At 35.5% G+C, this 14,028-nt stretch overlaps 1 protein-coding gene across 4 annotated transcripts in view; it reads left to right on the forward strand.

Annotated features, from left to right (window-relative positions):
* TMEM209 (transmembrane protein 209) overlaps positions 1–14,028 on the forward strand; it is a 40,689-nt gene that overhangs the window by 8,106 nt on the left and 18,555 nt on the right. For all 4 annotated transcript variants that reach the window (XM_045565499.1, XM_045565501.1, XM_045565498.1 and 1 more), the window contains exons 7-10: positions 5,325–5,500; positions 6,123–6,194; positions 8,306–8,402; positions 13,133–13,258. In XM_045565499.1, coding sequence (XP_045421455.1) covers positions 5,325–5,500; positions 6,123–6,194; positions 8,306–8,402; positions 13,133–13,258 — 471 coding nt within the window. The remainder of the gene's footprint in view (positions 1–5,324; positions 5,501–6,122; positions 6,195–8,305; positions 8,403–13,132; positions 13,259–14,028) is intronic.

Below are 14,028 nucleotides of genomic sequence, written 5' to 3' on the forward strand. Positions count from 1 at the left end.
ATTTTTAGTAGAGATGGGGTCTCACTCTTGCTCAGGCTGGTCTCAAACTCCCGACCTCGAGCGATCCACCTGCCTCGGCCTCCCAGAGTGCTAGGATTACAGGCATGAACCACTGCTCCCGAGTTTTTTTTTTTTTCATTTTTTGAGACAGTGTCTTGCTGTGTCACCCAGGGCTAGAGTACAGTGATGTCATCATAGCTTACTGCAAGCTCAAACTCCTGGGCTCAAGTAATCCTCCTGCCTTAGCCTCCCGAGTAGCTGGGGCTACAGGTGTGCACCACAACGCCTGGCTAATTTCTTCTTCTTCTTTTTTTTTTTTTAATAGAAACAGTGTCTTGCTATGTTGCTCAGGCTGGTCTTGAACTCCTGGCCTCAAGTGATCTCCCACCTCAGCCTCCCAAAGTGCCAGGATTACAGGCATGAGCCACTGCACCTGGCCTCCTTTGCATTTTTATTTTTTATTGTGGCAAAATATAGTATACATAAAATTCACCATTTTAACCGTTTTAAGTGTGTAATTCAGTGGTATTAAGTAGATTCATATTGTATATAACCGTCTTTTACATTTATCTGTTGGTGTTCTACTGTAAGATAAAACTTTTTCTTCCCTCTAATTATGTCATTTATTTTGATGGTAAGATTGTCCCAGATTTGGCTAGTGAATCCTCTTTAATCTGACTTCTGTGTTCTTTTGACGTGACAGTATATTCTTTGAGGGCTCCCCTTTCTCCCCTATCCCCTCTTTCTATTAATAGCACCACAAAATATTTCAGGCTCATCTTGTACTTGCCCTGGCTAGCTCTGGAATCAGTCTGTTTCCCCAAGAGCCCTGATTCCTTTTAATAGAGAATGATATTTAGAAATTAGGCTGGACACAGTGGCTCGCGCCTGTAATCCTAGCACTCTGGGAGACCAAGGTGGAAGGATTGCTTGGGCTCAGGAGTTTGAGACCAGCTGGAGCAAGAGTGAGACCCCATCTCTACAAAAAATAGAAAAAAAAAAATTAGCCAGGTGTGGTGGTACCTGTAGTTCCAGCTACTCCAAAGGCTGAGGCAGGAGGATCTCTTGAGCCCAGGAGTTTGAGGTTGCAGTGAGCTAAGATGACGACAGGGTGAAACTTTCTGTCTCCAAAAAAAAAGAAAAAAGAAAGAAATTAACATGTGGAATATGTGGGTACTGGGCATGCTGTTGCTACTGAGGTATCGTTACTCTAGGTCCTCTCAGCATACAACTCGGAAGTTTATGTATAGACATACATACTCACACAGATTTATGTGCACACACATCTGTATTCGTTTCTCCATCCATGTATGTATTAAAAACTATGAGTTCATATTGATAGCTCCAATTCCAGTCCATTTACACAGGACAGAATAAGCCTTTTCATATTTGTAGCTCCATTCTCCAGTAGTGAGAAACCAAGCTCTCATTCATTCTCCCTCTCTCTTTCTCTCACTTACACATATACTTTTTTGCTGAACCATTTGAAAGGAAGTTGGAGATACTGTGCCATTTCATTCCTAAATAATTTCACATGCTTCTCCTAAGAACAAGACAGTTTCCTTTATAATTACAGTATGATTGTCATACTTAAGATACTATAGTTATTCCTACTCACATGTCCCCAGTTGACCCAGTTACAACTCTTATAGCTCTTACTTTTTCTTTTACTGATGTGGGATATAGTTAGGGATCATGTATTGCATTTAGTTGTCCTGGTTTTTTTGTCTTTAAACTAGAACATTTGTTTGTTTTTTTGTCTTTTATGACATTAGCATTTTGAAGAGATCAGGCTGTTTTGCAAATTTGGATTTGTCTCATCATTTCCTCATTATTGAATTCAGGTTAAATATTTTCTGGCAAGAATACTTAGGTGGTGGCATGTCCCTTTCTGTGTATCATATGAAGAGATACATGATGCTGTTTTGTCCATTTGTTGGCATAGTAAAATTGGATCACTTGATCTAGGTGATGAAAACCAGATTTCTTCATAATAGCTTTTCTCTTTTGTATCCTGTTCCCCTAGCGGCTTTTCACCCAGTGATTTTAGCACCTATTGATGATTCTTGCCTAAATGAGGTTATACAGTGGTGGTTGCAAAATGGAGACTTCCTAATATTTTCATTTCTTCTACATTTAATAGTTTGGCCTTCTTTATATAAGAACATTCTGTTTTATCCCTCAACCCAATTTGTTTGCTTCAGTCACTTCAATTCCTTTTTCTATCTCAATCACTTTAAACACACTTTTATTAATAAAAAGTCTTTGTCCAATAGTTCAGTTATCTAAAGTTCTTGCAGGTTAAATACTGACATTTTTGGCTTGTTGACGGTTATGCTTGGAGGCTTGCTTGTTTCCTTGTGGTTTATGTAATTTTGTTTGTTTTGGTAAGCTTATCTTCAGTAGCGGTTTGTCAGTGTTTTGTCTATCCTAGGCAGGTTGGATGGATGTCCTGTCTCTTCCTAGCCATCTTGTATTTACCTCTGTCAGGTGCCTAAGGAGTATCATTGCCCTTGAGCTAATTTAAGTGATTTCTAAGCTTGGACATTCCTGGACCTCACAGGTACTGTAAATAGACCCTCTAAACCCAAGTGAAGATGAATCTATGACTTTGAAATCGCAGGACTTAAAAAAAAATTTCCCAACAACCTAAGACAGATGTGCTTCCTTTATCTCATGGTGCCAGTGGACAGATTTTTTTTCTTATCTACTCAGAATGTGACCCTTTGAAATTCCTGGCACGGTGCTGGGAGCAGGAAATGGCGCTAAAGGTCTTAATCCAACTCTTTACTCTCCCAGGCTCAAATCCTTATCTCTAATTCCCACTTGGGCACTGAAATCCAAGCCGATAAATTTCTCAAGGCCTGCAAGATTCTCTAGAGCAGCTACAGCCCACAGGCTACTCTGATTTTCAGTTCTCTCTTCATTTTTAGCCACTGGCTATTCATACCCTTACTTTTTTGCAAGTTCCATTGGTCATTTAAATAGTCTGTTTTATTTAGTAAACATTTTTAGATATTTTATATTGGGAGATATTTTAGATTATCTGGTTTGCTATGTTGCCAGATTTCCAAATCTCTCTGTGCTTTGATTCTTAGATCTTTGAGGTTATCTATCTATAATTTTTGTGCTATTTTGTTGTTGTTGTCGGTGGTGGTGGTGGTGGTGGTATTGGTGGTATTATTGATGTTCATCACAGAAAGATCCTAATTTGTCACTGCTTGCTATATATATTTTTGATTTACTTTAATGCCCAAGAGGTATTAAAAATTCCTGCTTCTATCCATTATCTGAGGCCAGTCTTCAATGAAATTTCCCCAGGTTCAACAAGTTTTTTCACAGAAAGCTTACCATTGCTGAAGTTAATAGTGAATATGATTAATCAAAATAGGATAACTTTATCATTACCCTGTTTCTTATCTTTCTTTTCTGTTCCCCCTATTTATTAAATCATTTGTGTTTGTTTACAACTTCTTTTCTTGACATTAATTCATTCCTATGAGTCAGTTTTGTCAGAAGTCCTACTTGGAAATTTAATGTCACACAAGTGTGATATTTCTTGAAATAACTATTTATTTTTATGTGGTATGGTTAGCATGAAACATACTACATTCACCAAAGCTCCTAGCACAAGAATGGCTAACCTTCAAGATTTTGATGAATTAAAAGTTGCTACATATCCCTTTCGTGATTTCTCATCCTTTGTGCCCATAAACATCACAAGAAAATTAGTTTTATTCTTTTATAGTCACTTCTTTTAGAAATTCTAAGATAAAGAACTGGTTTCTGTTTGTGATTTTTGTATGAGAGCATAAAGTATCTTTTTTTTCTTTCCCCCCAAGAGCATAAAATATCAATTGATTTTTTTTTTTTTTTTTTTTTTTTTTTGAGACAGAGTCTCACTCTGTTGCCCAGACTAGAGTGCCGTGGCATCAGCCTAGCTCACAGCAACCTCAAACTTTTGGGCTCAAGCGATCCTCCTGCCTCAGCCTCCCAAGTAGCTGGGACTACAGGCATGCACCACCATGCCCGGCTAATTTTTTCTATATATTTTTAGTTGTGCAGCTAATTTCTTTCTATTTTTAGTAGAGACGGGGTCTCGCTCTTGCTCAGGCTGGTCTCGAATGCCTGACATTGAGCAATCCTCCTGCCTCTGCCTCCCAGAGTGCTAGGATTACAGGCCTCAATTGATATTTTTGATAGTGCTTAAACTCCGAAAAACTAAGCCCTCCATAAATACCTTATACTTGTCATTGAAAACTTGGTTATTTATTCAGGTACTATGCTAGATGTTAAGGAAAAAAACACTCCCTACCCTCAAGGAGCTCAAATTCTATTTGGGAAAACAAACTATAACACTGAAGTGTGATAAGTACTCTGCTATGGGCCTCTGTAGGAGTAGATTTCTTAATGTAACCTTTTTACATTTCCAAAAAGTAAATTTGTAAACTAACTAACGTACTTATTTTTTTATTTAGGTACAGGGTCTTCCTCTGTTGCCCAGATTAGAGTGCAGTGGCCTGATTATGGCTCAATACAGCCTTGAATTCTCAGGTTCGAACAATCCTGCCTCAGCCTCCTGAGTAGGTGGGACAACAGGCATGAGCCACCACACCAGGCTAATTTTTTAAATTTTTTATAGAAATGGCATCTTCCTGTATTGCTCAGGGTGGTCTCTAACTCCTGACCTCAAGAGATCCTCCCCCCTTGGCCTCCCAAAGTGCTGGGATTATAGGCGTGAGCCACTGCCCTCGGCAATTTTGTAAATTTAGAAGTGTAATCAGCAGATAGTCTTTTAATACTATGCAGGAATTACTACAGGATGTTAAATAAAACACAGTATAGTGCAGGGATGAGTAAATTTAGCCTATAGCTCAAGAGAGTAGTCTAGAATAGGACGCTGTGGTTATCCCATTTAGGAGGAGCTTCTAAAAATTCAAGCAAGGAACTTGCTTAGCCTATTTATTTCCTGAAGAAATTTGTCTTTTGTTTGTTTACTACTGAATGCTTTAGATGTCTTAGAGAATGAAACAAGTTTAATTTTACAATAAAAATAAACACTTTCAACTACGTATTGTTCTTAGGGTTCTTAAATTGATACTGCTCAGAAAATGTTCCTTTTAATTTTTAATACAAGCTGTCGATGTTTTTTAAAGAGAAAATTATGTTGAGGAGGAGGTAGGAGAGAAGCTCCTTGGGTGTTTGCCTTCTGATTCCTTTACTGCCATTGCCTGAGTACCTATTAATAGATACCCACTATTCATGTAACTCTAGATGTAAAAATTACTGCAACCGACTTACACTGTTTAAATTAATACTTGCAGGGAGCCCAGATTCTACCTCTCCTTCCAGCAGTCCTACTTTTTGGAACTACAGTCGTTCTATGGGGGATTATGCACAAACTCTAAAGAAGTTTCAGTATCAGCTTGCCTGTAGGTCTCAGGCCCCATGTGCTAACAAAGATGAAGCCGATCTCAGTTCTAAACAAGCTGCAGAAGAGGTAAATGGAAAATAAATATAATTTAATATTTATGATTTATAGATTGTTAGAAAATCTTCAACTTTGGGGACATTTTTCTGTAATCTTCACTTTTTCTGTATAGATATGTAAATTTGACACACATTAAACACTGGAAACTCTCCTCTCTTACGTTGTGTACCTAAAACTAAATTATGCTGTACATTTTACTTTGCATCACATAGTTGACATTAGTGCCCCACCTAAAACATCTTTCTATAAGCATTATCAAAAGGCTCTCAGGTATCTAGTTATACTTAACATATACAAGACTCTTGCTTGTAAAATACATTTGGATTAGAACATTTGTCAGTCTATAACTCCATCACTGTAATACCAAATATAGGATTTTAATTTTGTTCTTAGAAGCAATAAAAACATTCTTTAAACATACTAATATGAGAAAATTTTAAAGATATATCTGTGCATGAACAGCAACTTTAAGTGGGTAATAAAATTATTAAATATTAACAGATGAATATGGATATTTGTGAAGATTTTTTTCAAAGTTCATCATATTTTTTTAGGGTAAGGGGAGGAATGATGCTTTGGCAGGATTTTTCCTCACTGATTGTTCATTTTATACACGATGTATTTTTAATAGGTTTGGGCAAGAGTGACTATGAACAGACAACTTCTTGATCATATGGATTCATGGACAGCTAAGTTTAGAAATGTAAGTTCTGACATTATTTGGACAATTAGTGCCTCAGTATGCAAAGCATGTTATTAGAATATCAGTTAGATTTGTTAATTATTAAATAGAATATTAGAATTAATTATTATTAAAAGTGCAGCGTGAATGGTACATTTATAGGGATAAACATGACATGTACCTTACAGTGTCCATTTTCATGGGATTTCCCCCCTCCATTTTTAGTAAATCAATGTATTTTGAGAAGGTAAAGGAAGAATATGTTTAGTTAAGATCTTCCCTTTTCCAACTTTTCAATTTTATTTTCCAAAGAGCTTTTCTGTCAGATCATGTACCTAGAATTGTGAAGGAAACAAAAATGGGGTCCTTGCCCTCAGAAAACTTAAAAGTTAGACAAATAAGACAATATATGTTTGAAGCTACTTCAGAGTATATATAATTTCAGTTTTTCTAGAGAAGAACCCTCTAATCATTGACCCGGAGGTCAACTTTTCCATATACAAAGTTGGTTAGTTCCTTTGTTTCTAATTCTACCTCTTTATGCCAATCTCTGTAATACAACGTGTCCTCAGGTCTGTTCGGCTGATTGGCTCCCTTCTCCACTGCAGGTAGCTCCGCTTACGTTCTATAAACCCTGCTGCTTCTACTGTTTACATCCCTCAACACTCATCTAGCCACTCTGCATCTTCTAGAACTATGTTGAAATCACTTGTGCTTATTTTTATTCTTTTACTATCATTTACATAGGGTATGGGGGGCGGGTAAAAATGGTAGCCTGCTTTCTTGAAACAGAAACCTAGACAGCATTTTAAAAATAAAAATTCCTGAGCCCAACCCCAGACCTACTCAGTTAGAATTTCTGGGGGTAAGGCCTAGATCTCTCTCCTGGATACCTTAAATAGTTTTGTTGCAGCCAAAGAGTGGTTGGCAAGTAGGATGCATGTAATAAATGTTGGAAGAATGAATGAGTGAAATGATGTTCTGGAACTGTAATCTGTTGTAGTTTCAGTTATAGGCTAGTCTAAAAATGTTAATATATTTAAAATAAAAAAGCTTGGTCAGGAGTATAGCCCCAGAGAAAAATACAAACATTCTTCATCTGAGTTCTTTAGGCTACCATGTTCTGAAATTCGAGTTTTTTTGGATTTTTTAAAAAAGCAGTATGTGTATACCTGTACCATATATTTTGTAACACCACTAGCAAAGTCTAGTTAGTACCCAGTAATAGACTACGTTAATATTTCCGTAACAAAGCATATGAATATTCATATTAAGTGCAATAAAATCTATAAATAGCTTCATGTGAAGTCAGTTCAAGTCTTACCAATATATCAAATTTTGCTTGCTAAATGGATTACAAAAAACCTTTATTTTCAGAAGTTTTAAATTCAAAATTGTTTATAAGGAATTGTGGACTTGTTTTTCATCTGAAACATTTTTTGAGCCTTTCATTTTGTGGTTAAACAAAAGCATAAAACAGAAGTGGTGACTGAAGTTGCTACAGACACACACACAAAACAATAACACACAAACCAGACAAGGAGTTTGCTTAGACAGTCTTTTCATATCCCAGAATTAGTTTGATCTTAGCCATGGAAAAGGAATTTGAAATTTTAGTCCTAAAATAACATTGTAATATTTACAAACCAATTTCGAATATGATAAATATCTATGGTTAAGGAACTAGGTGAGCCTGCTGAGAGTTAATCAGTTACAGAGTTTGAAAAACTGTCTTACTTATCACAAACCAATACAAATACTATGTTAATAAATGTGTGAGTAATTACCCTGGAAATATAAACTGAAGATTATCCTTTTAGCTGAGTATAATAATCATAGAAAAAAATTTGAATAAAAATTTAACATATAGCTAAGTTTTATATTTTCTTCAGAAAAATACAGACATGTCATTTAAGAATATAACTTAATTAGTTTACACTCCAATAGCATATTTACTTAACTCTTGACTTTAGGTAGCTGCTACTTTCATTCTCTTTCACTGTACTTTATGACTCTTAATATTCAAGTAAAAGTAAAAAAATTCTTAGAGTTGCTTGTATAAAAGAAAATAATTATTTGAGAAATACTTTGGAATTATATATATTTAAAGTCTATACCTCATTTCTTCCTAGTGGATCAATGAGACAATATTAGTGCCACTTGTGCAAGAGATTGAGTCTGTCAGCACACAGATGAGACGAATGGGCTGTCCAGAGCTACAAATAGGAGGTATGTGAAAATGGAACCCAACATTTGATTTACTGTCAATAAATCTGCCAAGTAGAAAATTTCTTCTTGTAATGGGCTGTTTCACAACTTTTTTGGTTATCTTGAGGTAAAGATAAAAACCAGAATGTCTGTAGTATAGTTTTTTCTTAAGTATAACAGCTTTGAGATGTAATTTACCTACCATACAATTTATTCATTTAAGTATACAGTCCAAAGGTTTGGGTTGTGCAGCCAGCACCACAATCAATTTCAGAACATTTTATCACCCCCCCTCAAAAAAAGACCCATACCCTTTAGCAGTCACCCCCCATCTCATGTGTTCCCCCAGCCTTAGGCAGTTATCAGTCTATTTTTTCTCTGCGGATAGGCCTGTTCTGGATATTTCATATAAATGGAATCACACAGTATGTGGTCCTTTGTGCTGCCTTTTTTCACTTAATGTTTTCAAAGTTCACATGTGTTGTAGCATTTAATAGTACTTCATTTTTTTTTATTACTGAATTATATTCAACATAGATCTACCTACCATGTTTTCCTTATCCATTTACTGGTTGATTAGCATTTGGGTTGTTCACTTTTGGGGCTACTGTGAATACTGATGTGATGCTGTGAACAATCATGTACAGCTGTTTATGTGGATATATGTTTTCCTTCCTCTTGGATATATACCTAGGAGTGGAATTGCTGAGCCATATGGTACCTCTCTGTTTAACCTTTTGAGGAATTGCCAGGCTCTTTTCTGAAGCAGCTGCACCATTTTGTAGTCCCACCAGTGGTGTATGAGGGTTCTATTTTCTCTATATTCTCACCAGCACCTGCATTATATGTCTTACTGTCATCTTAGTAGGTGAAAAATAATATCTCATTGTGGTTTCAATTTACATTTCCTTGATGGCTAGTGATATTGAACATCTTTTCATGTGTTTATTGCCCCTCTCCGTTTTTTTTTTTGGAAACAGGGTCTTGCTCCACCATCCAGACTGCAGTCCAGTTCCATGATTGTAGCTCATTGTAACCTCACGCTTCTGGGCTCAAGGGATCCTCCTGCCTCAGCCTCCCAAGTAGCTAGGACTTCAGGCATGTGCCACCACATCTGGCTGATTTTTTTAATTATTAACTTTTGCAGAGGCAGGGGTCTTGCTTGTTGCCCAGACTGGTCTCGAACTCCTGTATTGGCCATTTTTATATCTTCTTAAGAGAAATGTCTTTTCAGTTTAAACCATTTTTAAATTGGGGTATTTGTCTTTTTTATTATTGAGTGGTAGATGTTCTTCATATGTTATAGATAAAAGACCAAGACCCTTGTCGAACATTAATTACAAAGTTGTATACAGCATAAAGAATGTGTAATAATAGTAATTTTAAATCGCCTATTTTCAACTGTTACCTGCTAAAAATAAAACTGAAGGTACCATGTAACGTAATTTGCCTAAAATATGTATATACTGCAACTTATTTAGTGTCAAGTAATTAGTTTTGAAAACAAGGAATATTTTAGTTAACCAGCTCCTTCTAGAGAATAAATTTCTCTTTGAAATATGTTAAGTGCTTTGGATTGCATGTTAGCACTTTCCGTTTACTTTGGGTATGTTTGTTAATCTTTATTCTCTGGGCTAAGAATAGAAATGTGCATTCCTAATGTGTCTTTATTGAGTATCCAAATGTCTCATATATAATTAACATAATGCTGACATTAACCTTGAAAGCTGGCTGTTATTGCCCCATTTTATGGATGAGGCTGCTGAAACTCAGAGAGGCTAAGTAACTTGCCCAGTGTACAGACCAGTGATTGGAGACCAGAATTCTCTGGCTCCAAAGCCAGAACGGGTACTTTCTAGGTCTAGGTAATGTCATTTAAACCTGTGCTTCTCCTTTCCGAGCTTTCTATATGAGATATAAAAACATATAATCTTCCAGACAGGCGTGGTGGCTCATGCCTATAGTCCTAGCACTTTGGGAGGCCGAGGCAGGAGATCACTTGAGGCCAGGAGTTCGAGACTATCCTGAGCAACATAGCAAGACCCCTGTCTCTACAAAAAATTAAAAACAAAAATATAGCCAGGTATAGGGTCACATGTCTGTAGTCTCAGCTACTCAGGAGACTTGCTTGAGCCCAGGAATTTAAGGTTGCAGTAAGCTGACACCATTGCACTCGAGCCTGGGTAACAAAGTGAGACCTTGTCTCAAAAGAAAAATAAATAAATATAAATATATATATATATGTATATGTATCTTTCAGGCTGGGTGTGGTGGCTCATGCCTGTAATCCCAGCACTTTGGGAGGCTGAGGCAGAATTGCTTCAGGCCAAGAGTTCGAGACCAGCCTGAGCAACATAGCGAGACCCTCATCTCTATAAAAACTTTTAATTAAAAAAATTATATCTTTCAATACATTTTACCACAGAGATGTGCTTTTTTAAAAATAACAACATTGCTTTGTTTTATGACTACAGAAGTAATACATGTTCATTGTAGAAAATTTGGAAAGTTGTAAAAATTACTATTTTTGGAGAAAATGCTGTGACATTATATACAGTCGTGTGCTTCATAATGATGCTTTTTGGTCAACAACAGACCAGGTATATGATGGTGGTCTCATAAGATTATAATGGAGCAGAAAAATTCCTATCTCCTAGTGACATAGTAGCTATGGTAACAGTATAGAGCAACACATTACTCATGTGTTTATGGTGATACTGATGTAAACCTACTGCACTGCCAGTCATAAAAGTATAACATGTACAATATGTACAGGGCACAATGCTAGATAATAAACAACTGTGTTACTGGTTTATGTATTTACTATTTATTATTATTTTAGAGTGTAGTCCTTCTACTTATTTAAAGAAAAAAGTTAACTGTAAAGCAGCCTCATGCAGGTCCTTCAGAAGGTATTCCAGAAGAAAGCATTGTTATCACAGGAGATAACAGCTCCATGTGTGTTACTGCCCCTGAAGACTTTTCTAGTGGGACAACATAGGGCAGGGGAAGACAGTGATATTGATGATACTGACCCTATGTAGACCTGGGCTAATAATTTGTGTGTTTGTGTCTTAATTTTTGACAAAACAAGGTTTAAAAAATTTAAAAATAAAACAAAAAATGTTTAAAATAGAAAAGCTTATAGAATGAGGATATAAAGAAAGGAAGTATTTTTGTACAGCTGTACAATGTGTTTTAAGCTAAGTGTTATTACAAAGGATTCAAAAAGTTAAAAAAATTTAAAAGTTTATAAAGTAAAAAAGTTACAGTAAGCTAAGGTTAATTTATTATTGAAGAAATAAAAATATTTTAAATAAATTTAGTGTAGCCTAAGTGTCCAGTGTTTATAAAGTCTATATTAGTGTACAGCAATGGAGATGTTATAAAGCCTTGTAGGCCTTCACATTCACTGACTACTCACTCACTGACTCACGTAGAGCAAATTCCAGTCTAACAAGCTCCATTCATAGTAAGTGCCCTGTATAGCTGTACCATTTTTTATCTTTTGTGTCATATTTTTACAATACCTTTCCCATATTTAGATGTGTTTAGATACACAAATATTTACCTTTGTATTACAATTGCCTACAGTATTCAGTACAGTAACCTGCTATACAGGTTTGTAGCCTAGGAGCAAATAGGCTGTACTATCTAGGTTTATGTAAGTATACTCTATGATGTTCGCATAATGACAAAATCGCCCCAACCACACATTTCTTAGAACATATCTCTATTGTTAAGTGATGTATGGTTGTGTATCAATTATAAGTTATACCGTAACTTAAGAAGTGTGAAAAGTATATATTTAGGAATTGAGGAAATATGGACATATAATATATGTGTATATTTTTAATTAAATTGAGATCATATTGTTTTGTTGCCTGCTTTGCTTCCCCCACCTTTTCCATTTTGTTAAATATTCTGTAGCATTATTTTTATGGCTAGATTGTATTTCTTTTTTTATATATGTGATACATTGTATGTAAACAGTCTTTATTGTCTAGAATTTAGGTGGTTTTTTTTTTTTAACTAGTTGATCACAACTAGTTACAGATTCCTTTGTTCCTTCTCCACTCCCACTGCTCCGCTTGACCAGTCTTAAAAAAATAAATAAATAATAAAAAAAAGTTTCTGCTTATCCTGGCACAATGAGCAACTTCTAATTCACCCTATTTTGAAAGCTATCATGTATCTTTTTATATATATCCTATAAAAAATTCTGTACATTAGTTGTTTATAGATTTGCCAAAATGGATTTGGCTGAATTTTTAGGGGTATGTGGGGAAGCGGGGGTATAAATCTGGCTACCTTGTCTGGAAGGATAAATGTTAGGTAAGCAGATAATGCAAATTAAGATAAACTATCGTTGCTTTCGTTTATTCCTTCCACATCTTTTGAGTGCCTACTCTGTGCTAGGTACTGTTGTAGCTGTTGTAGGCGTTAGGGATACAGCAGTGAGCAAAATGACCACAATCCTTGCCCTCGTTAAGCTTTCATTCTAGTGGATGAGACAAACAATAAACAAGATAAAGGAAGTACATTGGATAGTGGTTAGAGCTAAGGAGAAAAAAAATCACAGGAAGGTGTTATTAATGTTTAGGGACTCTAGGATAGGGTAGTCAGGGAAAACATCACTAACTTGTGTAAGTGCCATGAGGAGCCAGCTATATGAACACAAGAGGAAGAGCATTTTACATTCTTTTGGAGACCCACATGAAGGATAATCTCTTGTGTTTTATTTTTAACAGAGGCTAGTATTACTAGCTTGAAACAAGCTGCCCTGGTCAAAGCCCCTCTCATTCCGACTCTGAATACAATCGTGCAGTATCTAGACCTTACACCAAATCAGGAATACTTGTTTGAAAGGATCAAAGGTAACTGTTGGTTTGAAGAGAAAAAAACAAGAGCCTTTTCACTTCCTTGGGATTTTATAAATAAAGGTTAAGAAAAAAAATTTTTTCAATTAAAATCATAACTATGACCTTATATTTTATAAACATATATCTCATTATCACTTAATTAAGTCTTATACTTGAACAGCTTTTGGGTGTTATATTTTATGTGCTAAGAATTATCAAGTAACATTAGCCAAGAATATGTTAATTAATTTAATTTTGTATAGGAAGCTTAATATGAGCCAAATGGGCTCAAGTGAATATTTCACTCATTTTCTACTCTTAGAGTGCCAAGAATGGATGCCACTGTGACATTCTTTATAATTTCAGCATGCTGATCCTTATTTCTCTTAATTTTTATAATTCCTATTTAATATGTTACTTCCTTGTATTTGTTATATATTCTTATTTGAAGGGAGATATGATCTTCTGGGGAGGCTGACTTGAGAGTCGGGAAAGTTATCCTTCTTGACATTCCTACACATTCTCTTTATGCTGCCTTACTTAGGGGACAATTCATAAAGTTAGAATTTTTTAAAATTCAGAAAAATTTTGTAAAATGTTCTCATCACTAAAACAAGTTTTAGATACAGTATTCAAATTTATTATAAATCTTAATTTGAAAATGTATGGTGCTCCTCCTTAGCATTTTCTGTGACTTAAAAGACTTTTTATGTAAGGAGAATTTCAAACATATACAAAACTAGACAAAATAGTATATACACAACCTTCTTGTACACATCACCCAC

Source organism: Lemur catta, chromosome 11 (assembly GCF_020740605.2).
Source record: "Lemur catta isolate mLemCat1 chromosome 11, mLemCat1.pri, whole genome shotgun sequence".
Classification (NCBI taxonomy): Eukaryota; Metazoa; Chordata; class Mammalia; order Primates; family Lemuridae; genus Lemur; species Lemur catta.